Source organism: Anolis sagrei, chromosome X, assembly GCF_037176765.1.
Source record: "Anolis sagrei isolate rAnoSag1 chromosome X, rAnoSag1.mat, whole genome shotgun sequence".
NCBI lineage: Eukaryota > Metazoa > Chordata > Lepidosauria > Squamata > Dactyloidae > Anolis > Anolis sagrei.
Window position 1 is genome coordinate 78,430,688 of NC_090034.1, and position 27,348 is coordinate 78,458,035.

General features: G+C 43.2%; 1 protein-coding gene across 3 annotated transcripts in view; it reads right to left on the bottom strand.

Moving 5' to 3' along the window:
• The window catches only part of LOC132780600 (proto-oncogene tyrosine-protein kinase Yrk), a 136,274-nt gene that overhangs the window by 17,143 nt on the left and 91,783 nt on the right, over nucleotides 1–27,348 (bottom strand). Inside the window, exons 4-9 of one of the 3 annotated variants that reach the window (XM_060784328.2) lie at nucleotides 25,029–25,131; nucleotides 20,180–20,278; nucleotides 17,972–18,075; nucleotides 11,863–12,012; nucleotides 6,259–6,423; nucleotides 2,100–2,279 (exon numbers count right to left, since the gene is read on the bottom strand). In XM_060784328.2, the coding sequence (XP_060640311.2) occupies nucleotides 2,100–2,279; nucleotides 6,259–6,423; nucleotides 11,863–12,012; nucleotides 17,972–18,075; nucleotides 20,180–20,278; nucleotides 25,029–25,131 (801 nt within the window). Of the gene's footprint in view, nucleotides 1–2,099; nucleotides 2,280–3,532; nucleotides 3,689–6,258; nucleotides 6,424–11,862; nucleotides 12,013–17,971; nucleotides 18,076–20,179; nucleotides 20,279–25,028; nucleotides 25,132–27,348 lie in introns of all 3 variants that reach the window. The other 2 variants (XM_060784329.2, XM_060784330.2) reach the window with 2 other exon arrangements.

Below are 27,348 nucleotides of genomic sequence, written 5' to 3' on the forward strand. Positions count from 1 at the left end.
CCCGTCTTTACTTCTCTTCTTCCTTCCTTCTCTATCTCTTTCTTTCTTTCCCCTTTTCTTTCTCTTTTTCTGCCTCTCTTTTCTTCCTTCTCTCTTTCCCTTCTTCTTTCCTTCCCTTCCTCTTTCTCTACATCTTCCCTCTTCCTTTGCTTCCTCTTTCCTTCCTTCTTTCCCTTTTTTTCTTTCCTTCTCTCCTTCCTTCCTTCTCTAACTTTCCTTCCTTCCCCCTTTTCTTTCCCTCCCTCTTTCTCTCCTTTCTTCCTTCTCTACCTCTTCCCTTCCTTCTCTCTTTGCTTCCATGCTTCCTTCTCCCTTTCCTCCTTTCTTTCCCTCTCTTTCTTTTCTTTCTTTTTTTTTCTCCCCTTCCCTCCCTTTCTTCCCTTTTTACTGTATTGTCATTTAGCTTTTGGGGGCTTTTTAAGTCCCTTCTGCTGTGTTTTTCAGTGTTTTTATGAGTGAAGGACATACATTGGGTTGTTAGGTGTCTTGTGTCCAAATTTGGTGTCAATTCCCCCAGTGGTTCTTGAGTTCTGTTAATCCCACAAACGAACATTACATTTTTATTTATATGGATTATCCCAGCTTTTGCAATTTTATCCTCATTTGAAAAGGTCAAAATGGCATTCCAAATGCTTAGAATTATAAAGTTGGAAGAGATCCCAAGGGCCACCCAGTCCAAACTCTTGTCATGCAGAAAAAGCACAATCAAAACACCTCTGACAGATGACCATCCAGATTTACACTAAAATACACAGATATTGGGTTGCTGGGAGTTTTCCGGGCTGTCTGGCCATGTTCCAGAAGCATTCTCTCTTGATGTTTCGTCCACATCTATGGCAGGCATCCTCAGAGGTTGTGAGGCCTCTTAGAAAATAGGCAAGTGAAGATTATATATCTGTGGAATAATGACCAGGGTGGGAGAAAGAACTCTTGTCTGTTGGAGGCAAGTGTGAATGTTTCCATTGGCCACCTTGATTAGCACTGAATAGCCTTGCAGCTTCAAGGCTTGGCTGCTTCCTGCCTGTGGGGATTCTTTGTTGGGAGGTGTTAGTTGGCCCTGATTGTTTCCTGTCTGCAATTCCCCTGTTTTCGAGTATTGTTCTTTATGTACTCTCGCGATTCTAGGGTTTTTAAATACTGGTAGCCAGATTTTGTTCGTTTTCATGGTTTCCTCCTTTCTGTTGAAATTGTCCACATGCTTGTGGATTTCAATGGCTTCTCTGTGTGGTCTGACATGGGAATTGTTCAAGTGGTCCAGCATTTCTGTGTTCTCAAATAAGATGCTGTGTCCAGGTTGGTTCATCAAGTGCAAGGCTTTTCAATGCTAATAAATGTGGTCAATTGCAACATTCATACTTGCCTCAAATAGACAAGAGTTCTTTCTCCAACCCTGGACATCCCACTTGCCTAGTTTCCAACAGACCCCTCACAACCTCTGAGGATGCCTGCCATAGATGCAGGACAAACAGCAGGAGAAAATGCTTCTGGAACATGACCATACAGCCCAAAAAACTCACAGCAACCCAGTGATTCCGGCCATGAAAGCCTTCGACAACACATTATGCAGATATTATTTGTAGGTTGTGGGAATGCTACCGTTGTGCTGAGAAAGGTTCTCACACTGGGATTGAAAAGGTGCTGGGACTATCCAGACATCAGAACTATGTTGTGTGGAAAATGAGAATTTAAACTAGAACATAAAATTGTAGATACTACTACACCAGGCATGGGCAAACGTTGGCCCTTCAGGTGTTTTGGACTTCAACTCCCACAATTCCTAACAGCTGATAGGAAGTTTGCCCATGCCTGTACTACAGGAAGTACTACAGGAAGTACCTATCACATTCACCTAAAGGCCTGCATGTCTATGTTACCGATCAGCCTTACGGTCTGAAAATAAAGTAGTAGGTTACTAACCATGGTACTCTTTTTGTTGGCGCTGTTGTGAATTATGTTCTCAGACTACTCAAGGGTCTCATTTTGTGCTTATCCTACTTCCAAGTATTTCCCCAACAGAACTGTGCCTCCTGCACACCTAGACCTGTGCTTGCCCCCTGAGCAGCCCCAAATGACAGGGAAATGAGAAAGCCATGTCACACCTTGGCTCATAAACTCAGTGACAATGTAGATTGGCTCTTCTGAGACCACGGCATACAGTTGCACCAGCTTGTCATGTCGTAGGCGCTTCATAATTTGGGCCTCTTCAAGGAATGCTTCTGGAGACATGGTACCTGGCTTCAGTGTTTTCACTGCAACTTTGGTGGTGCCATTCCAAGTGCCTGGAGCCAGCCAGAGGAATAAACAGAGTCAATAACAAGATGGGGAGCTGGAGACAAAGTGCATTGTATTTCCCATCCCTCCCTACCCACCGTCCCATATGAAAATGGAAATGGATGGAGGAAGCTGGCTGGATTGGAAACAGAAATGATCAGAAATTGTGAGATGATAAGAATGGAAACCTTCATTGTGAAGAAAACTGTATACACCAGACCATCAAACTGAAGAGTGAGCATTTGCACGTGTCCTTCCCAACATTAGTGGTGCAGCTAGCTGGGAATCAGCTGCATTAAGATCACTACTGACTGAGAGGTCATGAGTTCAAAGCCAGCCCGGGTCGGAGTGAACGTCCGGCCAATTTGTGTAGCTTGCTGTCTACCTTTGCAGCCCAAAAGACAGTTGCATCTGTCAAGTAGGAAAAAATAGGTACCACTTAGGTGGGGAGGCTAACTAATTTACAAGGCCAGAAAAATCTCCAGCAAGCATGAAGGGAATGAGGAAGTACTTTATCAGTGTCGCAGATGGACGGTGAAGCGACAGCTCCCCTAGTGGCCAGTTCTCTGTCTGTCTGTTTGTCTATATGTTTTGTGTGTCTATGGCAGGGGTCCTCAAACTAAGGCCCGGGGGCTGGATACGGCCCTCCAAGGTCATTTACCTGGCTCTCACTCAGGGTCAACCTAAGTCTGAAATGGCTTAAAAGCACACAACAATAACAACAACAATCCTATCTCATCAGCCAAAAGCAGGCCCACACTTCCCATTGAAATACTAATAAGCTTATATTTGTTAACATTGTTCTTCGTTTTAACAATTGTACTGTTTATAAGATATGTGCAGTGCGCATAGGAATTCATTCATGTTTTTTTTTTTCAAATTATAATCTGGCCCTCCAACATTTTGAGGGATTGTGACCTGGTCCTCTGTTTAAAAAGTTTGTGGACCCCTGGTCTATGGCATTGAATGTTTGCCAGTATTGTATTGTATTGTATTGTAATCCGCCCTGAGTCCCTTGTGGGGTGAGAAGGGCAGAATATAAATACTGTAAATAAATAAAATAAATAAACTGTGCAAATACTTATATTGTATCTGGAAGGGACAAGTCTTTCCCCAAAATAAGAATGGAGAATCTAGTCATGCCAAGTCATGCTCTCAATGTAATCTGACCTACAGAGAGCAGTAGTTACCACCCCTTCATGGCAAACTGTTTAGGTTTTGTGCCAGGTAAGTGAAGGATACACACAGCCCCTTGTCTTACCCAGCCACACATCTCCAAAACATCCCATGCCAAGCTTCTTGTCAAAGTGTATGGAGCTGTGCATGATTTCCCATGCATCCTTAGACAGTCCCATAGTCTGGGGCTTCAGATTGGGGCAGGTCTTGGTTAGTAGGTGGCAGAGGCCATCATTGTACTCTGGAGAGAAGGGTGAGGGATGAGATGGGATGGGTTGAATGAGAATAAGAGAATGAGATGGAAAAGGAGTGATGAATTCAGCATGCACCTTCAAGAATGGCAGCTGTGGCCCAGGAAGGAGGAAACGGATGAGCGCAACACAGACCCAGATCATACAGCTGCAATGTTTGTTTTGGCCACATGATAGAGCTCTCGGCATACTTTTACCATAGTATTTAAAGCAATGTTTCTCAACCTTCCTAATGCCACGACCCCTTAATGCAGTTCTTTATGTTGTGGTGACCCTCAACTATAAAATTATTTCTGTTGCTACTTCATAACTGTCACTTTGCTACTATTATGAATTGTAATGCAAATCTCTGATATGCAGGATGCATTTTCTTTCATTGGACCATATTTGACACAAATACCCAATACGCCCAAATTTGAATACTAGTGGGGTCGGGGGGGGGGGGGGGTCGGATATTGATTTTGTCATTTGGGAGTTGTAGTTGTTGAGATTTATAATTCAACTACAATCAAATGGCATTCTGAACTCCACCAATGATTGGATTGAATCAATCTTGGCACACAGAACTCCCAATACTGGAAGGGTTTGGTGGGCATTGACCTTTACTTTTGGAGTTGTAGTTCACCGACATCCAGAGAGCACTATGGACTCAAACAAGGATGAATCTGGACCAAACTTGGCATGAATATTCCATATGCCCAAATATGAACACTGGTGGAGTTTGGGAGAAATAGACCTTGACACTTGGGAGTTGTCGTTTCTGGGATTCATAGTTCACCTACAATCACAGCAGAGGAGGGCTTTTGGTGGGAGGACTCGCTGTCTGTTTCCAAAAAGGAAGAGGACAGATGGAGAGATCTTCATCCTTCTATGCCAAAGGGGTTCCTAAGACCACCAGAAATATGTGTCTTCTGATGATCTTTGGCGAGCCCTATGAAACCCCATTGTGACCCCCCAGGAGGTCCCAACCCCAGGTTTAAAGCTTTTTTCTCAAGGGAAGTTACAAGAGCATTTATAGCTTGGTTCTCAAGGGAAGTTGCTTTTCTGTTGCTGATGGAATCAACGTTTTTTTATTGCCCTTTGTCCCCAATCCCACATTGCCAAGAAGGGGAGCAGCCACTCTCTGCACTGAAATGTCATCTTAATTCACAACAGAAAGGACAAAATGTAGGCCTGTGCCTTTAACATCAACATTTTACTTCTGTTGTATAGTTTCTAACATCCTTAGCTGACAAAGAAGCCAGTGAAGTTTCAAAGGTTTGCATGAGGCATTTGTGCATTTTGGCTGTCCAATAAAGATGGGATTTTGTTTTTAGTTGTATTTTACAATTGCAGTTAAGTGACCAAATTTCTTTATTTTTTATAGTTATGTATAGGGCTTTGAAAAATTATTTAAGACTAGCGTTGCTGTGGCCCAGTCTGGTGATCTGGAAAATAAAATAATGAGAAAGTGTTGGTTTCTAATATATGTAATTTCTTTATGCTTGTGGGTAAACAGCATTTCTTCTTGTTTCTTTGTTAATGTTGATGTAGAGATTGTCTGGTTTGCTTCCTCTGGAACATGCAACATATAATTGTTCTTCTTTAGGGGTCCCTTTCAAATCTATGATACTATATCTGTGTGTGTGTGTGTGAATCATATCTATCTGTCTGTCTGTCTGTCTGTCTATCTTTATGACTGGATGGCTCTTTGTCAGGAGGGCTTTGATTACATTTTCTTGCCCTGGTGAAGAGAGTTGGACTGGATGGCCTTAAGTATTTTCTGTTGGTCATGGGGGTTCTGTGTGGGAAATTTGCCCCAATTCTGTCGTTTGTGGGATTCAGAATGCTCTTTGATTGTAGGTGAACTATAAATCCCAGTAACTACAAATCCCAAATGTCAAAGTCTATTCCCCCCAAGCTCCATCTGTGTTCTTAGTTGGGCATATGGAATATTTGTGCCAAGTTTGGTCCGGATCCATCATTGTGTGAGTCCACAGTGCTCTCTGGATGTAGGTGAACTACAACTCCCAAACTCAAGGTCCATTCCCACCAAACCCTTCTTGTGTTTTCTGCTGGTCATGGGAGTCCTGTGTGCCAAGTGTGGTTCAATTCCATCGTTAGTGGAGCTCAGAATGCTTTTTGATTGTAGGTGAACTATAAATCCCAGTAAGTAACTACAGCTCCCAAATAACAAAATCAATTTTTGAGTGAAGGTCATTCATTGGGTTAGGCATATTCTGCCCAAATTTGGTGTCAATTCGTCTACTGGTTTTTGAGTTATGTTAATTCCACAAACAAACATTACATTTTTATTTATATAGATTACAGTTCCTAGAATCCCCCAGCATGACCCTGCTCTCTGGGGGATAATAGGGGTTGTATTCCAAAGAGTAACATTTTCCAGCTCTGGCAATGCAGAAGAGCGAACTGGGGGAAAGTTCAAATTGGCCTGACATAACTCCACCATGCTGAAAGATTTTCCGCGAGGCCCTCTCCCTGCATTGGCACTGGGCCTGTCTCCTTCCTCTTCCTCCTTCCTTTACGGCTCAGCTTTCCCAGTTCTTGCAGCCAGTCCTACCCATCCACACTTCCCCAAACTGCCCGTTGCCCAGTTTCTTGATGAGCTGCAGCGATTCCCGTGGGATCTCCCAAACGTCTTTGGTTTTGACCGAGAGGTCTGCCAATTTGGGCATCCCTTTGTGGCACGGCACAGCCAGGCGGCAGCACAGCCCCGCAGCTCTCTCTTGCAGAAGGAGACCCCAGGCACCAGAGGCAGAGAGGGAAGAATGATTTGGAAGAAGGAAGGAAGACAAACAGAAGGCAGAATTAAAAAGCAAGAAACACATTTCTCAGAGAGAGAGGAAATATTCTTTATCACCACCGGATGGCAGTTGATAGACTTTGCGATTTAGACATCAACAAAGATGATAATGGGTTGATTTGATGTATTGTCGAAGGCTTTCATGGCCGGAATCACTGGGTTGTTGTAGGTTTTTCCGGGCTATATGGCCATGTTCTAGAGGCATTTTCTCCTGACGTTTCGCCTGCATCTATGGCAAGCATCCTCAGAGGTAGTGACCTCACTACCTCTGAGGATGCTTCCCATAGATGCAGGCGAAACATCAGGAGAAAATGCCTCTAGAACATGGCCATATAGCCCGGAAAAACCTACAACAACCCAGGGTTGATTTGAGTTTTTTGTGATGTATGGCCATGTTCCAAAATCATTCTCTCTTGTCATTTCACCCACATCTATGGCAGGCATCCTCAGAGGTTGTGAGATCTGCTGCAAACCTAGGCAAGTGGAGTTTATATATCTGTGGAATGTCCAGGGTGGGAGAAAGAACAGTTTGAGACAAGTATGAATTTGCCCCCTTGATTGAATGGCTTGCAGTTTCAAGGCCTGGATGGTTGCTGCCTGGGGGAATCCTTTGTTGGAAGGTGTTGGCTGGCCCTGATTGATTCCTGTCTGGGAATTCCTGCTTTTTGAGTCTTACTCAAAAAGGATTCCTCAGGCAGCAACCTGAGAAGAAGAATGGCGTGCCTCAGGGGAGCGTGCTTGCTCCATCCATGTTCAACATTTACACAAATGACCAAACACTGCCAGAAGGGACAGAGAGTTTCATCTATGCTGATGATCATGCCATTATATAGATTACAGTCCTACCCATCCACCTCAGCAAGCGAGAGTCCAAAAGTGGCAGGCTCAAACCCAGAACCTCAACCAATGGCTGATACCAAATGAGAGACTCCCCCCTGGGCACACAGAGGACTGGGTGACTTGGAAGGCGCTGAACAGACTGAGCTCTGGCACCATGAGATGCAGAGTCAACCTCAAGAAATGGGGCCACAAAGTGGAATCCACGACATGCGAGTGTGGAGAAGAGCAAACCGCTGACCACCCACTGCAATGCACCCTGAGCCCTGCCACTTGCACAATGGAGGACCTTCTTGCAGCATCACCAGAAGCACCCCAAGTGGCCAGATACTGGTCAAAGGACATTTAATCAACTACCAAACTCACACATTTTGTGTTTTGTCTGTTTGTTTGTTTGTTTTGTTCTGTTAGAAATGTAATAAAATTGACTGGTTGCCCTGACACGACAAACAAATAAATTGTGCCATTACTGCTCAAGCAGGGAGCTTTGAGATGGTTGAACAGAAACTCTCCGAAGCTCTAGGTGCCCTTACCGCCTACTACAGGTAAAACCAGCTGATCCCTAATCCATCTAAAACACAGACATGTGCTTTTCACCTTAAGAACAGACAAGCATCCCGAGCTCTGAGGATTACCTGGGAAGGAATCCCACTGAAGCATTGCAGCGCACCCAAATACCTGGGAGTCACTCTGGACCGTGCTCTGACCTACAAGAAGCATTGCCTGAATATCAAGCAAAAGGTGGGTGCTACAAATAATATCATATGAAAGCTGACTGGCACAACCTGGGGATCACAACCAGACACAGTGAAGACATCTGCCCTTGCATTATGCTACTCTGCTGCTGAGTATGCATGCCCAGTGTGGAACACACCTCACCACGCTAAAACAGTGGATGTGGCTCTTAATGGGACATGCCGCATTATCACGGGTGCCTGTGCCCTACACCACTGGAGAAATTACACTGCTTAGCCGGTATTGCACCACCTGACATCCGCCGGGAAGTAGCAGCCAATAGTGAAAGGACCAAGGCAGAGACATCTCCAGCTCATCTCCTGTTTGGGTATCAGCCAGCACGTCAACGACTTAAATCAAGAAATAGTTTTCTAAGATCTACAGAGACACTTGCTGGAACACCCCAGCAAGCAAGAGTCCAAACCCAGAACCTCAATCAATGGCTGGTACCAAATGAGAGACTCCCCTCTGGGCACACAGAGAACTGGGCGACTTGGAAGGCGCTGAACAGACTGCGCTCTGGCACCATGAGATGCAGAGCCAACCTCAAGAAATGGGGCCACAAAGTGGAATCCACGACATGCGAGTGTGGAGAAGAGCAAACCACAGACCACCTGCTGCCATGCAACCTGAGCCCTGCCACATACACAATGGAGGACCTCCTGGCGGAAACACCAGAGGCACTCCAAGTGGCCAGATACTGGTCAAAGGACATTTAATCAACTACCAAGCTTTCAAACTTTGTGTTTTGTCTGTCTGTTTGTTTGTTTGTTTTGTTAAAAATGTAATACAACTGTCTGGTTCCTCCTGACACGATAAATAAATAGCAGAATGGGGTTGGACTGGACAGCTGACGAGGTCTCTTTCAATTCTATGATTATTATTGGACCGATACGTTTGTTTTGTTAAAAATGTAATACAAATGTCTGGTTGCTCCTGACACGACAAATAAATAAATAAATAGGCAGCAACCCGCCAGGCCTTGAAACTACAGGTCATTAAATGCTAATCAAGGTGGAAAACTGCAACATTAACACATACCTCAAGCAGACAAGAGTTCCTTCTTCCACCCTAGACATTCCAGACATATAAACCACTGCTGCACAGAACTTTGCAACATTGTAGGTTGTAACTAATTCAGCTACAACCTCCAATGTTACAAAGTTCTGTGCAAAGTTCCGTCAGGGGATGACTAGTCCCAAAAGATAACTGTGTGTCCAGTAATCTTCTTCCCTGAATCTACAATTTGGTGATGGATCCGGGCATTGTATGTTTTTACCCTGTTTCCCCCTCCACTCCCTCACCCACATTGTGCTTCAGTAGTTATATTTGTATTTTTAATGTACTAAACGTACCAAGTTTGTATGAAAATGTGATTTCTATTTCCTGTGCTGGTCTATGACCGAAATAAATGATTTGATTTGATTGATATAAACCACTCTTATTTAGTTTCCAACAGACCCCTCAACCTCTGAGGATGCCTGCCATAAATGTTGGTGAAACCTCAGGAGAGAATGCTTCTGGAACATGGCCATACAGCCCAGAAAACTCACAGCAAACCAGTGATTCTGGCCATGAAAGCCTTCAACAACACTAAGATGGCAATGATAGGCAATCAGCATTACAGACAGTCCCTGGGTTACAAACAAGATAGGTGTAGGTCTTGTTCTTAAGTTGAATTTGTATGTAAATGAGAACAATGTATTGTCAAAGGCTTTCATGGCCGGGATCACTGGGTTGTTGTAGGTTTTTTTGGGCTATATGGCCATGGTCTAGACGTTTCTTTCCTGACGTTTCGCCTGCATCTATGGCAAGCATCCTCAGAGGTAGTGAGGTCTGTTGGAACTAGGGAAAAGGGTTTATATATCTGTGGAATGACCAGGGTGGGACATAGGACTCTTGTCTGCTGGAGCTAGGTGTGAATGTTTCAACTGACCACCTTGATTAGCATATAATGGCTTGACAGTGCCTACAGCAAACTTTTGTTGAGAGGTGATTAGATGTCCTTTTTTTCCCTCTCTGTTGTTGTGCTGTTTCAATTTTAGAGTTTTTTTAATACTGGTAGCCAGATTTTGTTCATTTTCATGGTTTCCTCCTTTCTGTTGAAATTGTCCACATGCTTGTGTATTTAAATGAGAACAGATACAGCTATCTATATCCATAGCTATATCTACGAGAGTGAGTCAAAAAGTTTTGCCTCCTCTGTCATAAAAACTTTATGAATGAACATATAACAGAAGAAGGTGCTACAGATCATAATCTACTGTTCAACATAGTCAACAACAATTTGTACACATTTGTGCCATCGTTCAACCCTGGCATCAATTGGCCACCTTGATTAGCATGGCCTAGCAGTTTCAAGCTCTGGCTTCTTACCGCCTGGGGGAATCCTTTGTTGGGAGGTGATTAGCTCCCAACAAAGGAGCTAATTGGATTAGCTCCCAACAAAGGCGCTGATTGGAAATCTGTCATTCCCCTATTTTTTGAGTGTTGTTCTTTATTTACTGTTATGATTTTAGAGGTTTTTAATACTCAGGTAGTAAGAAGCCAGAGCTTGAAACTGCTAGGCCATTAAATGCTAATCAAGGTGGCCAATTGCAACATTAACACCTACTTCAAATAGACAAGAGTTCTTTCTCCCACCCTGGACATTCCACAGATATATAAACCCTATTTTCCTAGTTTCCAACAGACCGCACAACCTCTGAGGGTGTCTGTCATAGATGCAGGTGAAACGTCAGGAGAGAATGCTTCTGGAACATGGCCAGACAGCCCAAAAAATTTACAACAAGCCAGACACCGCTAACCTTTCTGCAGAACTGGACTAAGTTTTGGATAGCTTGAAAATGGCACATTCACCCACCAAAGTAAAGGGGCAAAGCACCCCAAAGCCCCCGATGGTGCAGTGAGTTAAACCCCTGTGCCGGCAGGACTGAAGACCGACAGGTCGCAGGTTCAATTCCAGGGAGAGGCAGATGAGCTCCCTCTACCAGCTCCAGCTCCTCATGCAGAGACATGAGAGAAGCCTCCCATGAGGATGATAAAATATTAAACATTAAATCCCCTGGGCAACGTCCTTGCAGACGGCCAATTCTCTCACACCAGAAGTGACTTGCAGATTCTCAAGTCTCTCCTGACACAACAAAAAAAACTCCAAAAGCAGCCAATTAATTTTCCCAAGCTCTTGTTTTTAATTAAATACCATATGTAGAAAGGAGAGTAAATATCCAGCTATTAAAACATTGCTGAATCCTTTTGCCTACATACACAAACAAGCATGCAGACATACACTGCAATTAGCATTAGGAATATGCTAATTTTCCTAATGCATTTGCTCCTTAGTTCCTAATGCTAATTTCCTAATCTTAACTGTTGCATAAGGGAGAAGCATTTTTATCAATGGCGTGGCTTAATGCTCCCCAAGCACTGCATTTTGAAGAACACGCGTGATGCCATCCTTTTAATCTTTACAAAACACACAGTACTGTGAATATAAAATCTACGGTAGTTTAACCCTTGCGGGCAGCAGCTCTCCGCCACTGCAAACACAGGGCCTTTGGGAGGTTTACTTGAAGATGCCTGAAACAGAACCTCAAACCTCTGCATACAAGGCCAACACTGTGCAATTACCCTTTTCGATAACACACCCCTTGCAAAAATTCAATGTAACCTGAAAGATAATTGCCAGCCCTGAAAGGACCAGGTGGAGATTAGCCCTGAAGTTCTGCGTTTTTGTTGCCACTCTCTCAAGAGCTAGTTCTCAGCCACTGAAACGTGTCCTTGTTTTACCTATATAATGCTGGACCAGTTGTTGCACAGTATCAAACTGGGCCCGTGTGGTGATATAGTAACCTCCATTGTCCAGCTTCCGGATTTTATAATGTTTGACGTGGTCACCTTTCACTTCGTCCCAATCCCGAATGGATAGCGAGTAGGCACCTGGGAGGAGGAGACCAAAGAACAGAGGTGAATCTGTTGGAAATCACAACCAACTGTTTGTAAATGTGTATAATTGTTAACCTATATTGTATTTACATTTTGGTTTGCCATTTTGACTATACCTCTTTGGTGTGGGAGGGGCTTCAGACACAGGATTCCATTTTGTGTTGAGTTTTCATCAGACCTCAGTGGAGGTGGATGCATGTTGCTCTTTGGACTTTAATACACTATGCTCAATGGAGGAGGGTTGCAGTTTGTCTCCTTTCAGACTTCATTGAGTACAGTTATACAGTTTGGACTATATCTACATGCTTAAAGACATTTGTGACGATGTGTAAGTTTTATTTCTTTGGTTATGTGTAGTTTGGATAGTGGTTTAGGGATGGTAAGTATGGGAGATTATGTTTTGTTGGAGATGGTGGATTGGCGTTAGCTGAGTTGTCATAGCAACAGGGGCGGAGCCAACTGCCTCTTCAGGAGGCAGCTGTTTTAAAAAGTCAGTCAGTAGCCGGAGAGCTACTGAGAGGACTGAGTCTCTGGGTGGAGAGTCAGGGAATGTGTCTGTAGCCAGTGTGCTATAGGAAAGACTGAATCTCAGGGTGGGGATTCAGGGAATCAATTGGTGACCAAAGTGGTTGCAGAGAAGGACCTGGTAGTGAGAGAGCTACAGGGGGTTGTTGATTCTGAATTAAGAATCAAGGTTTGGCTAGGTTTAAGCCTGCTGTGCCTGCTGTGAAACGTTTTGAAGTCTGTGCCTGAGATTACTCATGAAACCTTTCCAATGTAACCATCAAGATTTGTGCCTCTTGAGAAGAAACAGTTAAACGTGTTATACTCCTGTTAAAATAAACTTGTTACTGTTTTCCTTAAGCCTTGCCTGATACAGTTTCTTCTAAGTTGAACAGCCTACAATAGTTCCTAGGCTGATATTGATCGTTGCCCAGCTTCCCTCACAGATTAGGTGGCAGTGGGTGTTTTACAACACGAACCTTCACATTTGGTGGCAGCGGTGGGATTAAAACGGTCTTCTTGACAATTGGTGGCAGCAGTTTAACCACTTCTTCACAACATTAAACTATGGACTAATATGCTGAATATATACAAGAACTTTGTTAGCAAACCTGAGATGTTATTTTTAAAGAAGACTACTTTGTTTTTATCTCTTGAGTGCGTATTTTAAACTAAGAGGTTTTAAGAAAGTGTATATCCTTTGGGCAACTGCAACTTCAACTTCAAAGAAACAACAATCCTCTGTTAACCAATATATTTTTGTAGTGGCATGTCTTTATCCTTGGCAGTTTAAAGACATGGCTCTTCAGTTTAACAGTCGAGTTACCTGTGTGCCATTACATGAATGCTTATAGAATCAAAGAATCATAGAATCAAAGAGTTGGAAGAGACCTCATGGGCCATCCAGTCCAACCCCCTGCCAAGAAGCAGGAATATTGCATTTAAATCACCCCTGACAAATGGCCATCCAGCCTCTGCTTAAAAGCTTCCAAAGAAGGAGCCTCCACCACACTCCGGGGCAGAGAGTTCCACTGCTGAACGGCTCTCACAGTCAGGAAGTTCTTCCTCATGTTCAGATGGAATCTCATTTCTTGTAGTTTGAAGCCATTGTTCCGCGTCCTAGTCTCCAGGGAAGCAGAAAACAAGCTTGCTCCCTCCTCCCTGTGGCTTCCTCTCACTTATTTATACATGGCTATCATATCTCCTCTCAGCCTTCTCTTCTTCAGGCTATACATGCCCAGCTCCTTAAGCCACTCCTCATAGGGCTTGTTCTCCAGACCTTTGAATATCACTTGCTCAAAGAATTGACTTCTAACAAGATCATGCTTTTCTTGACTAGTGGTTTTCAAAAGGTGGACTCCACATATTCATGGAGATTCACATTTGCCAAATGGATGTGACATCATTTTTACCTTTTCAATAAGACTATGGTGTAGCTATTTCCAATAGGTAATGGAATTTCCAATAGAATCAGTATGGATGTACAGAACATTCGCATATTTTATGTTACAGTATTGTTATGGCTGTGCTTATGGGCTTTCGAGTCAGCCTTATGGTAAGCGTGGGCCAACTTCGGTCCTCCTGATGCTTTGGACTCCAACTCCCACAATTGCTAACTAGGAATTTTGAAAGTGGGAATCCAAAACACCTGGAGGGCCAAAGTTGGCCCATGCTTGACTTAGCAGCTTTCGATCCCATCGACCACGGTATCCTTCTGGGTCGGCTCTCCGAAATGGGTCTTGGGGGCACTGCTTTGCAATGGCTCTACTCCTTCCTGGAGGACCGTATTCAAATAGTGATGCTGGGGGACACCTGTTTGGACCCCTGGCCATTCACCTGTGGGGTCCTGCAAGGTTCCATTCTTTCCCGCATGCTTTTCAACATCTACATGAAACAGTTGAGTGAGGTCAGTTTGGAGTTGGATGCCAACTCTACACAGATGACACACAACTCTACTACTCTTTTCCACCCCATTCCAAGGAAGCTCCCCAGGTTCTGGACCGGTGCCTGGCAGTTGTGATGGACTGGATGAGGGCCAACAAGCCGAGGCATAATCCAGACAAGACAGAAATCCTCCTGGCCAGTCTGGGGACACAGGTCCACAGGTCCCCCTGAGGGCACAGGTCCACAATCTAGGAGTCTTTCTAGATTCAGCGCTGACACTTGAAGCTCAGGTGTCAACAGTGGCCAGGAGGGCCTTTACACAGTTAAAACTTGTGTGCCAGTTGCGACCATACCTCGAAAAGCCTGACTTGGCCATGATGGTCCACACCTTAGTTACATCTAGACTGGACTACTGTGACACACTCTACGTGGGGCTGCCTTTGAAGATGGCCCAGAAATTACAATTAGTGCAAAGGTCAACTGCCAGATATTTGGGAAGTGTCCGAAGTGTAATCAAATACAAAAGCCAGCATAGTGAACTTGTTTGATGTGTACTAATCTTGTTGTGTATCAAATAATAATAATAATAATAATAAACTTCATTTGTATCCCATCCTATTTCCCCAATGGGGACTCAGTGCGGCTAACAACATATAACGGCAATATTCAATGCCGTATAATACAACCAGCCAATAAATACGACATAACATACATTTGAAAAATGACACAGTAAATCTTAAACATAAGCAATAACAAGACATTGCCACCAAATTAAATGAACACTAAAATTAAAATCTAACTCAACTAATATAGCAAGACTAAAAAGTTTTAAAACATTTTCAAAGATGTAAACCCAAAGAGTTCTTGTTTCTGTCTCCTCTCTTGGTTTAAATTTGGTTACTGGACACAGAAATGAAAACATATATAGTATAATATGCCAGAAGATGGCAGTGTACAACAATTTTTGGGTGCCTTCAAGTGATTACCAATTTACAGTTAAGGCAACAGTACCCATCCTCTGAAGATTTCAGCCACAGATGCAGGCAAAACGTCAGGAGTAAATGCTGCCAGAACATGGGCATACAGCCCAGAAACCACACAACATACTAAACTTTATTATGTAAGTATCTGGGGGTGGCAGAACAGCCACCAACAAAAGTAACACTGCCAGCTATTCTCAAGATATATGAAGCCTTTCCCTTCTGTTCACGTATCTTGTTGACTTGTTTGATCTTTCTTGCTTCCAGTCAAAGTAGCATCTCCTTCCAAATGTATCATCACAGCAGCCCTGTGAGGTGTGTCAGGCTGAGAGTTACTGCTCCATAATCACCCAGTGGGTTTCATAAACTTCACAAATCTGAGAACCTGACTTTCCCAAGCCCCAATCCAATTCTTTCATCCTTATAACACACCAGATCTCTAAGGGTACTTCCAAACAGCATCAAAATGTGGATTAAATAAGTGGGTTTAAAAATCATGAAACCTAACAGCAAGTCCAGACACAGACCTGTCTGTCCCGGAAAATGCAGCCCCACCATCCTCACACCTTTCTTTGAAGCGGATTTTACAAAACTGCAAGATGGACAGGGGACATCTGGTCAAAGTTTTCTTTTAAAATTCTCTCCAATATGCACTGAATCTCAAATGCGCACATGCGGAGATCCCAGTGTACACACAAGTAGATTTCCTATTTTCTCGCTTCACCCAATCATAAATTCAAGGTCTGTTTAATATTATAAACATTAGAGTAAACATTAGAGGGTCCTCAAACTAAGGCCCGAGGGCTGGATATGGCCCTCCAAGGTCATTTACCCTGCCCTCGCTCAGGGACAACCTTATTTATTTATTTATTTATTTATTATTCAAACTTATATGCCGCCACTCCCCTAGGGCTCGGAGCGGCTTACAAAACAAACTGGAATCTAACACAAATTAAAACAACAGATCAAAGGTCAAAAACTTGTTGAAACAAAGGTCAAAAGCCTATTGAAACTTAAGTCTGAAATTACTTGAAAACATACAACAACAACAATCCTATCTCATCAGCCAAAGGCAGGCCCACACGTCCCACTGAAATACTAATAAGTTTATATTTGTTAAAACTGCTTCATTTTAATTGTTGTATTGTTTTAAAGTGTTTTTTGCACTACAAATAAAATACATGCAATGTGTAAAGAAATTCATTCATGCTTTTTTCAAATTATAATCCGGCCCTCCAATAGTTTGAAGAACTGTGACCTGGCCCTCTGTTTAAAAAGTTTGAGGACCCCTGGAGTAAAGGAATGGTTGTGGTGACTTCTAATTGTGATTGCGTTCCACCTCTGCTTCAGTTAACCACTTGTGTGTCTATTTTTTGACAGTCCGATCAGCTGTTTTGGGCTTCTAAAATGCGCACATGCACTGGAGCAGTCCACACCAGGGGATCCACATGTTTTCCATGACTGCAGAAATAAACAGTCATGCAAAGATGCACATTTTTTGGTTGGAATCATGTTTTAAGTGCACCTTTTAAACATCTGTTTTTCAGCTGTTAACCTGAATCTGCCCACACTTTTCCCAGATATCATTACCCCCCCCCCCCCTTTATCCCGGTTAAATGGTAAATGTTTATGCGTTGTGTATGCTTTGCTTCTATTTTGCTGTAATATGTTGTCTGGGCTTGGCCCCATGTAAGCCGCTCCGAGTCCCCACTGGGGAGATGGTGGCAGGGTATAAATAAAGATTATTATTATTATTATTATTATTATTATTATTATTGGTAAAGGTTTCCCCTGGCATTAAGTCTAGTTGTGTCCGACCCTGGGAGGTGGTGCTCATCTTCATTTCTAAGCCAAAGAGCCGGCGTTGTCTGTAGACACCTCCAAGATCATGTGGCCAGCATGACTGCATGGAGCACCATTACCTTCCCACAGAAGCAGTACATATTGATCTACTCACATTTGCATGTTTTCGAACTGCTAGGTTGGCAGAAGCTGGGTCTAACAGCGAGCGCTCACCTTGCTTCCTGCATTCGAACTGCCAACCTTTCGGTCAGCAAGTTCAGCAGTTCAGTGGTTTAACCCACTGCAACATGAGGGGGCCCATTATCCCGGTTACTTCAGTGTTTTATGGCATGTGTAGAAGGGCCCTAAGTATCCAAAAATGGATTTTGAAGTGACTTTTAATCTACAAACAGCCCTTCTCCTCCTTGATGATTAAGGGCAAGTGAGGCTTTACCCCAGTATCATGCCTCTCCATGTGGTCTCTGCCCAATTCATTCTGGATATCTTACAAGGAAAGACACCATTCACAGAGGCATCTACTATTTAAATAGCTATGCTGAACATGCACCAGATGTTGCTGGAAAACACACAATTCTCGGGACAGAAGCTGTCCATTAATCACACTGGACCCACTTCTTGTATACAGTGCTGGAACACAAGCCAAATGCGATATTCCGTCACATTTGTGGGAGGTAGGTGTTTCCCTGCGCATCAGGAGAGAACCAATTCCAATGCCGGAGATGCCCAAGAAAAGGCCCTCCTTTGGTGCCAAAGAAGCAAGTGGGCAAGTGTTGCAGTGTTACCTTTGGTCGTCTCACTCTCACGAATGAGAAACGTCCCCCGTGGGTTGCCATGGCACAAGAGTTGCCTCTCAGCATCCTTGCGACCAATTTTCCCAAAGTACCACCTGTGAAAAGAGATGCAGAAGTAATGTTCTTGAGAGAGAAAGAGAGAACGCCCCCACCATAGCGGGAGTCAAAAGTAAATATCTGAGTAATACTAAGAAGCAGAGAAAGAGAAAGGGAAAGAAGGCGTTTGAGCTAAAATAGACAAATACAATTTGTATAACAGTTTTGGGAGGCAGTCTGGTTTTTAGAGGTTTGAGTGTTGAACTGCAACCTTGGAGACAGTTTAGTTCACCACCACAGAATCCCACCCAGGAAAACTCCATGATAAGTTCACCTTAGAGTAGTCATAAGGTGAAGGCACAGAACAATAATAACATAATAGCTTTAGTGGGAAAAAATTAACTCAAGGAGGAGCCAGAGCTTGGAAAAGGTACTCATTTGGGCTACTTTCGCAGTAGGTTGGCAGTTCGAAGCCGTGAGTCAGGGTGAGCTCCTGACTGTCAGCCCTAGCTTCTGCCAACCCAGCAGTTCGAAAGCATGCAATGTGAGTAGATCGGCGGAAAGGTAAAAGGGTGCCTCATACAGACATGCCAGCAACACAATTGGAGGTGTCTAAGGACAACAGGCTCCTCGGCATGGAAAAATAGAACAAGAGCACTCCCTCCTGGCTGATGTTGAGCATTGCCTCCAGATGCCACAGATGGAAAAAAGAGGAAGGCTTATACCTTTGCCTGTGTTGCATGTTGTTGTTCGTTGTGTGTAAAAGGCATTGAATGTTTGCCTCATATGTGTATTGTGATCCACTGAGTCCCTCCAGGGAGATAACACAGAATATAAATAAAGATTATTATTATTATTATTATTATTATTATTATTATTATTATTATTTGAAACACATCAAGATTTGTACACAGCAAACAAGATCACTATGCTGGTTATTGTATTGGATCACACGTTGGACACTTCCCAAGTGTCTAGGACTGTGTAATGTATTGGCAAATAATGCGTGCAGATCCCAGTAGGGTGGCCTTTTGCAGCTGACAGATGGTAATTTTGTCAGCACTGTTTGTGTTTAAGTGCTGGCCAAGGTCTTTAGGCACTGCACCCAGTGTGCCGATCACCACTAGGACCACCTTGACTGGCTTGTGCCAGAGTCTTTGCAGTTTGAGCTTTAAATTCCCGTATCGTGTCAGCTTTTCCAGTTGTTTCTCTTCAATCCTGTTGTTGCCTGAGATTGCAACATCGACAATTCATATTTGGTTTTTTAATACAACCGTGAGGTCAGGAATATTGTGCTCCAAAACTCTGTCAGCCTGAATTCGGAAGTCCCAGAACAGTTTGACGTGTTCATTTTCTGTACCTTTTTCCGGCTTGTGATCCCACCAGTTCTTTGTTGCAGGCAGATAGTATTTGTGGCACAAGTTCCAATTAATCATCTGAGCAATAGTGTTATGTCTCTGTTTGTAGTATGTCTGTGCGATCTTCTTGCAGCAGCTGAAGGTGTGATCTATTGTTTCATCTGCTTCATTGCAGTCTACACTTGGGATCTATCATTGACTTTTCAATTCTGGCTTTGATGGCATTTGTTCTAATGGCAATAATAATAATAATAATAATAATAATAATAATAATAATAATAATTTTAAAAAATCACAGTCTTAGATGCTTGGGAAGTGTTCAACGTGATTTTTTGATACAAAATCCAGTATATAGATCTTGTTTGCTGTGACATACTGTGGTTTTGTATCAGTATAATAATAATAATAATAATAATAATAATAATAATTATTATTATTATTATTATTATTATTATTATTATTGCTTCTAGAATCCTCCAGCCAACATGAAGAGAGTCCCAAGTTAAACTTCCACCAGTTAGGTGTTAAGTATTTAAATTCAGGAGAAACGTTATTCTTTGCTGACATTTGCTGAAGGTCTCGGACAGTGGGGTCTTCCTGAGCTGGATGGAGGTCTCCTCCTCTATCCATACAGCATAATCTCAACCCTTGGCACCCCAAATGTATTGTGGCATAGAAGGAGAACTTCTGCATCAGTTTTCTGTTCTTGGCAAAGAATATTTGCAAAACTCCACAAGATCCCTTGCACAGATGTCCCACTCCATCTCCAGCAGACTTCCAAGCCATCCAAGCTGTCCATACTTACTCTTCTGCCTGAATAGAGTCCACAGGTGCCACGTAGTTGCTGGGGATGTAGCCTGTTGATCCTGTGCTCAAGGACCTTGCTTCCCACCAGTCACCCTCTCTAAAAAAACAGGAGGAGGAAAAAGAAAGGAAAAAAGAGTTGATTAGGAAGTTTAGTTGGAGAAAGGAGCACAGGTCAACAGCAGAGTCAGGGTTTTGCAAGGAAAAGGTCCTAGTTTCAATCCCAGCACCTCCAGTTTAAGAGATCAGACACTAGCTGATGGGGAAAACCTATAATGTAGTGGTTCTCAACCTGTGGGTCCCCAGATGTTTTGCCTTCAACTCCCAGAAATCCTAAAAGAAGGTAAATTTTCTGGGATTTCTGGGAGTTGTAGGCCAAAAACACCTGAGGACCTACAGGCTGAGAACCACTGCTCTAATGGGAATGGGAGACCCTGGAGAGCTGCTGCCAATCAGACTGGACTGTGCTGGGCTACCCTGGGCTGAGAAACGTTGACTCCCCCATCAGCCCTCAGCATAGCTAATGGCGAAGGAGAAGGAAGTCTGGTCATTATAATTATACATTATCCTTTCATATTCTTTGGAAACTGTTTTATATTGGTTTGCATTGCACTGATTAGAGACTCTACTACAGACACGGGCACACTTCGGCCCTCCAGGTGTTTTGGACTTCAACACCCACAATTCCTAACAGCCTACCAACTGTTAGGAATGATAGGAGTTGAAGTCCAAAACACCTGGAGGGCCAAAGTTTGCCCATGCCTGCTCTACTATATTCAGCAATCTATAACAGGGGTTTCCCAGCTAAGGCCCGCAGGCCAGAGGTGGCCCTCCAAGGTCATTTACTTTATCCTAAACTCTAGACTTAGGATCACCTGAAGTCTGGAATAACTTGAAAGCAAACAACAACAACAACAACAACAACAACAACAACAACAGAAGTCAATGAGAGATCCAGGAGAACCAGCAGGGATACACTACTCCTGTCAAGTTCTCTGCAGAGGTGGTAGTTCTCTGTCAAGGTGACCAAAGCCGTCTCCGTTCTCTGACCAGAACTAAAACCAGGGTGAGAGGGATCAAGATAACTGGTTTCATCCAAGAATCCCTGGAGTTGAGAAGCCATCTATGAAATGTTGACAAGTATGCCATAAAAAGGGGTCCTCAAACTAAGGCCCGCAGGCAAGATGTGGCCCTCCAAGGCCGTTGACCCAGCCCAGCCCTAAACTTTAGACTGAGGGTCGCCCTAAGTCTGAAATGACTTGAAGGCATACAACAACAATAATAATCCTATCCCACCAGTCAACTTGACTATTAGCCAAAAGCAGGCCCACACTTCCCACTGAAATAAGTTTATGTTGGTTGAAATTGTTCTTCAATTTAGCTATTGTATTGTTCTTGCATTTTCTTTATTGCACTACAAGACAATTCAGAGGTACTCCTGGTCAGTCGTAAGGCAGATCAAGGTGTGGGATTACAGCTTGTGTTGGATGGGGTCGCACTCCTCTTGAAGACACAGGGTCTTCGCAGTCTGGGGGTGATTCCCATCACTGACCCTGGAACCCCAGGTGTCAGCGGTGACCAGGAGCACCTTCGCACAGCTAAAACTTGTCCGCCAGCTGCACCCATACCTTGGGACGCCTGACTTGGCCATGGTAGTCCATGCCTTAAGTCACATCCCGTTTGGACTACTGCAACGCTCTTTACATGGGGCTGCCTTTGAAGATAGTTCGGAACCTTCAAATGGTCCACAGATTAGCAGCCAGGTTACTAAGTGGAGCGCCGTTCAGGGAGAGAACCACTCCCATGTTGCAGTAGCTCCACTGGCTGACAGTCAGCTTCCGAGCTAAACATAAAGTGCTGGTTCTTATCTTTAAAGCCCTATATGGCTTAGGTCCAGACTATTTGACAAACCGTATCTACCTGTAAAGACCAACTCGGACACTGCAGTCATCAGAGGAGTTCCTCCTCTCAGTTCCACCCCCACCTCTGGTGGGAACGAGAGAAAGGGCCTTCTCCGTGGCTGCCCCCCACCTCTGGAACTCCCTTTCTAAGGAGTTAAAGATGGCTTCCTCTCTCCCTGCTTTCAAAAAACAGCTGAAGACATACCTTTGCTCACTGGCTTACAAGAAGGAGGAATAGTAGTTGGTAATATTACCATTATATCTCTGACTAATAGTTGCCATCCGTATCCATGCCCTGCTCACTCCACCAGCTCAACAGATATCTTGAGCAATGATTAATCAATTTGCCCCAAGGAAATGGTAAATTATTGTTTCCATTTGATGTTTGATGTTCTGTCTCATGTCTGTTATAACAGGCTGTGCTTTTGATATAATTTTAGTTTGTTAAGTTATAATTCGTATTTATATGTTGGGTTGTATAAATTTTGTTAGTATGGATGTATTGTTGTATTCGGTCATTGAATGTTTGCCTTTTATGTTTGGAATCCGCCCTGAGTCCCTTTTGAGTTCTGTTAATCCCACCAAGAACATTACATTTTTATTTATATAGATGATGATGATGATGATTATTATTATTACAAATAAGATATGTCCAGAGTGCATAGAAATTCGTTCATTTTTTTTTCAAACCATAGTTCGGTCCCTCAAAAGTCTGAGAGATTGTGACTCGACCATTGTTTAAACGTTTGAGGACCCCTTGTCTATAAAGTAACTAGCTGTCCCCTGCCACGCATTACTGTGGCCCAGTCTGTTGATCTGGAAAATAAAGTAATGAGAAAGTGTTGGTTTCTAATATATGTAATGTCTTTATGCTTGTGGGTAAATAGTATTGCTTGTTGTTTCTTTGTCAGTGTTGATGTGGAGATTGTCTGGTTTGCCCATTCTGGAACATGCGACATATAATTGTCCTTCTTTAGGGATCCCTTTCAAATCTATGATACTATATCTGTGTGTATGTGAATAATATCTATCTGTCTGTCTGTCTGTCTGTCTGTCTGTCTGTCTGTCTATCTATCTATCTATCTATCTATCTATCTCTATCTATCTATCTATCTATCTATGTCTATGGCTGGATGGCTCTTTGTCGGGAGGGCTTTGATTATGTTTTCTTGCCCTGGTGAAGGGAGTTGGACTGGATGGCCTTAAGTATTTTCTGTTGGTCATGGGGGTTCTGTATGGGAAGTTTGCCCCAATTCTGTCGTTGGTGGGGTTCAGAATGCTCTTTGATTGTAGGTGAACTGTGAATCCCAGTGACTACAAGTCCTAAATGTCAAGGTCTATTTTCCCCAAACTCCATCTGTGTTCATATTTGGGCGTGTTGAGTATTCGTGCCATGTTTGGTCCAGGTCCATCATTGCTTGAGTCCACAGGGCTCTCTGGACGTAACGGAACTACAACTCCCAAACTCAAGGTCAATGCCCACCAAATCCTTCTAGTGTTTTCTGTTGGTCATGGGAGTCCTGTATGCCATGTTTGGTTCAATGCTATAATTGGTAGAGTTCAGAATGCTCTTTGATTGTAGGTGAACTATAAATCCCAGCAACTACAACTCCCAAATGACAAAATAAAAAAAATTGAGTGAAGGACATACATTGGGTTGTTAGGTCTATGCTGTCCAGATTTGGTGTCAATTGGCCCACTGGTTTTTGAGTTATGTTAATCTCACAAATGAACATTACATTTTTATTTATATCCATCATTGTTTAAGTCCACAGTGATCTTGGGATGTAGGTGAACTACAACTCCAAAACCAAAGGACACTGACCATCAAACCCTTCCAGTGTTTTCTGTTGGTCATGGGAGTTCTGTGTGGCAAGTTTGGTTCAATTCCATCATTGGTGTGGTCCCAGCAACTACAACTCCCAAATGACAAAATCAATTTTTTTGAGTGAAGGACATACATTGGGTTGTCAGGTGTATTGTGTCCAAATTTGGTGCCAATTTGTCCAGTGGTCTTTGAGTTCTGTTAATCCCACAAACGAACATTACATTTTTATTTATATAAATGATGATGATGATTATTATTATTATTACAAATAAGATATGTCCAGAGTGCATAGGAATTCGTTCATTTTTTTTCAAACCATAGTTCGGTCCCTCAAAAGTTTGAGAGATTGTGACTCGACCATTGTTTAAAAGTTTGAGGACCCCTTGTCTATAAGTCCCAGCAACTACAACTCCTAAATGACAAAATCATTTTTTTTGAGTGAAGGACATACACTGGGTTGTTAGGTGTCTTGTGTTCAAATTTGGTGTCAATTCGTCCAGTGGTTTTTGAGTTCTGTTAATCCCACAAACGAACATTACATTTTAATTTATATAGATGATGATGACGATGATGATTATTATTATTACTACTACAATACTACAAATAAGATATGTCCAGAGTGCATAGGAATTCGTTCATTTTTTTTCAAACCATAGTTCGGTCCCTCAAAAGTCTGAGAGATTGTGACTCGACCATTGTTTAAAAGTTTGAGGACCCTTTGTCTATAAAGTAATAATAATTATTGTAGGTGGTACCATGGTCAGTGGTGATAATAATGACACGACTGGTGCAAAACACCTCTCCCCACACGGTGACTCACTTGTAGTTCTCATATTACTAACTGCTTCACTTTGAGTATTTCCAGGCTATTATTACCCCAAGTAAGTGGCTACACAAAACGTCAATAATGTGAATATTCCTCCCCAACATGCTCAGGAGATTTTAAAATTATCTGTTTCCTTTTTATCCTGCCACCTTCCCCTCAGACCATGATGGAACCAGAGGCAATGTATACATTAGGTTGGTTTTCTGGTCTGAGGCTCTCCAATTCAAACCAAATGCAGACTTGCTCGGCTTTGGCACGGCTGCCACACAAAGTGCCTCACGGCCACTGGACTCACGTATTGTTGATGATGTGAAATTTCTCGCCCTTCGCAAATGTCAGATCATCCTCGGTTCTGGCTTCATAATCATACAAGGCAACGAAAAGAGTCACTCCTCCACCTGCAAGGCACCAGCAGAAGAGCAGTGAGAAGCCAGCAAAAGCTGTAAAGACGCAATGTTAGCTGATGAGAAACTAAGCTAGAGGTGACCCAGGTTTGACCCTCTCACTCATCACTACTTTGTTTTTTCCATAAATAGCCCTCAGTATGTGTCACTGCCACTTGGGCTGGTTGAAAATGGTTGGACCTGAATTTCATATCGGTATGAATCATAGACCTGGTGGGCCATCCAGCCCAACCCATATAGACTACTGCAACGCTCCCTACGTGGGGCTGCCTTTGAAGACTGTGCGGAAGCTTCAAATGGTCCAACGGGCGGCAGCCACGTCACCTGATTTTTTACATTCCACTTTCTTCTACAGAAGAATGGAGATGCCAGGCTTGAGAGCAGTATGTGGGGAAAAGATCTTTGAGTCTTCGTGCACAACAAGTTAAACATGAGCCAACAATGTGATGTGGCGGCAAAAAAAGCCAATGGGATTTTGGCCTGCATCAATAGGAGCATAGTGTCTAGATCTAAGGAAGTAATGCTACCCCTCTATTCTGCTTTGGTTAGACCACATCTGGAATATTGTGTCCAATTCTGGGCACCACAATTCAAGAGAGATATTGACAAGCTGGAATATGACCAGAGGAGGGCGACTAAAATGGTAAAGGGTCTGGAGAACAAGCCCTATGAGGAGCGGCTTAAGGAGCTGGGCATGTTTAGCCTGAAGAAGAGAAGGCTGAGAGGAGATATGATAGCCATGTATAAATATATGAGAGGAAGCCACAGGGAGGAAGGAGCAAGCTTGTTTTCTGCTTCCCTGGAGACTAAGACGCGAAACAATGACTTCAAACTACAAGAGAGGAGATTCCATCTGAACATGAGGAAGAACTTCCTGACTGTGAGAGCCGTTCAGCAGTGGAACTCTCTGTCCCGGAGTGTGGTGGAGGCTCCTTCTTTGGAAGCTTTTAAACAGAGGCTGGATGGCCATCTGTCAGGGGTGATTTGAATGCAATACTCCTGCTTCTTGGCAGGGGGTTGGACTGGATGGCCCATGAGGTCTCTTCCAACTCTTTGATTCTATGATTCTATGATTCTTCCATTTGTTATTATAGGCATTAGCATTATTCACCTACTTTTTCTCCATGAAACAGGATCTAATAATCCCACAGGAGTACAATCTAACTCAGACAAAATCCCATTCCACCCATATTTTTCTTACAAAGACCTCCTTGGAGTGGCCCTAATAATTACGGCCCTCCTAATACTAGCCCTATTTTTTACCAAACTTGCTAGGAGACCCAGAAAACTTCACCCCAGCAAACCCACTAGTAACACCGCCACACATTAAACCAGAGTGGTACTTCTTATTTGCCTACGCAATTCTCCGATCCATCCCAAACAAACTAGGCGGCGTAATAGCACTACTAATATCAATTTTAATTTTAGCTTTAGTTCCAACACTACACACATCCAAACAACAAAGCAACACATTCCACCCACTATCCCACTATCTTTTGAGCCCTAATTTCAAACTGGTTTGCCATTCTATTGGTAGCTTTTATTTATTTTTCCTTTCACGCCACATTTCCAGTGGAAGAGACCTAAATGGTTCTGGCCCAGCTTATCTGTCCGAACATATCTCTCCTTATGAACCATCTAGGACGTTCAGATCTTCTGGGAAGGCCCTGTTCTCGGTCCCACCTTCTTCACAGATTCAGTTGGCTGGGACGAGAGACAGGGCCTTCTCAGCGGTGGCCCCTTGGCTGTGGAACACCCTACCAAAGGATCGGCCCCCACCCTCTTAAAATTTCGTAAATAAGTCAAAACCTGGCTTTTTGAGGAGGCTTTCTCAAATGCAGTGTAGCAGACAAACCCTGATCTTGGACCAACTGGACAATGTGATTGGATAATGATTTTGGTAATGAGACGCAGAGGATCTATGTTTTTATCAGTTTTATTATTTACTGATTTTTATTTATGTTAAATGTTTTAACTGTTATTGTGGGCATCGAATTGTGCCGTTTTGTAAACCACCCTGAGTCGCCCTCGGGCTGAGAATGGGGGTATATAAATATAGCAAATAAATAAATAAATAAATAAATAAATAAACCCTATTCTGCCAAGAAGTAGGAAAATCGCTTTCAAAGCACCCCTAACAGATGGTCATCCAGCCTCTGTTTAAAAACCTCCAAAGAAGGAGCCTCCACCACACTCTGAGGCAGAGAGTTC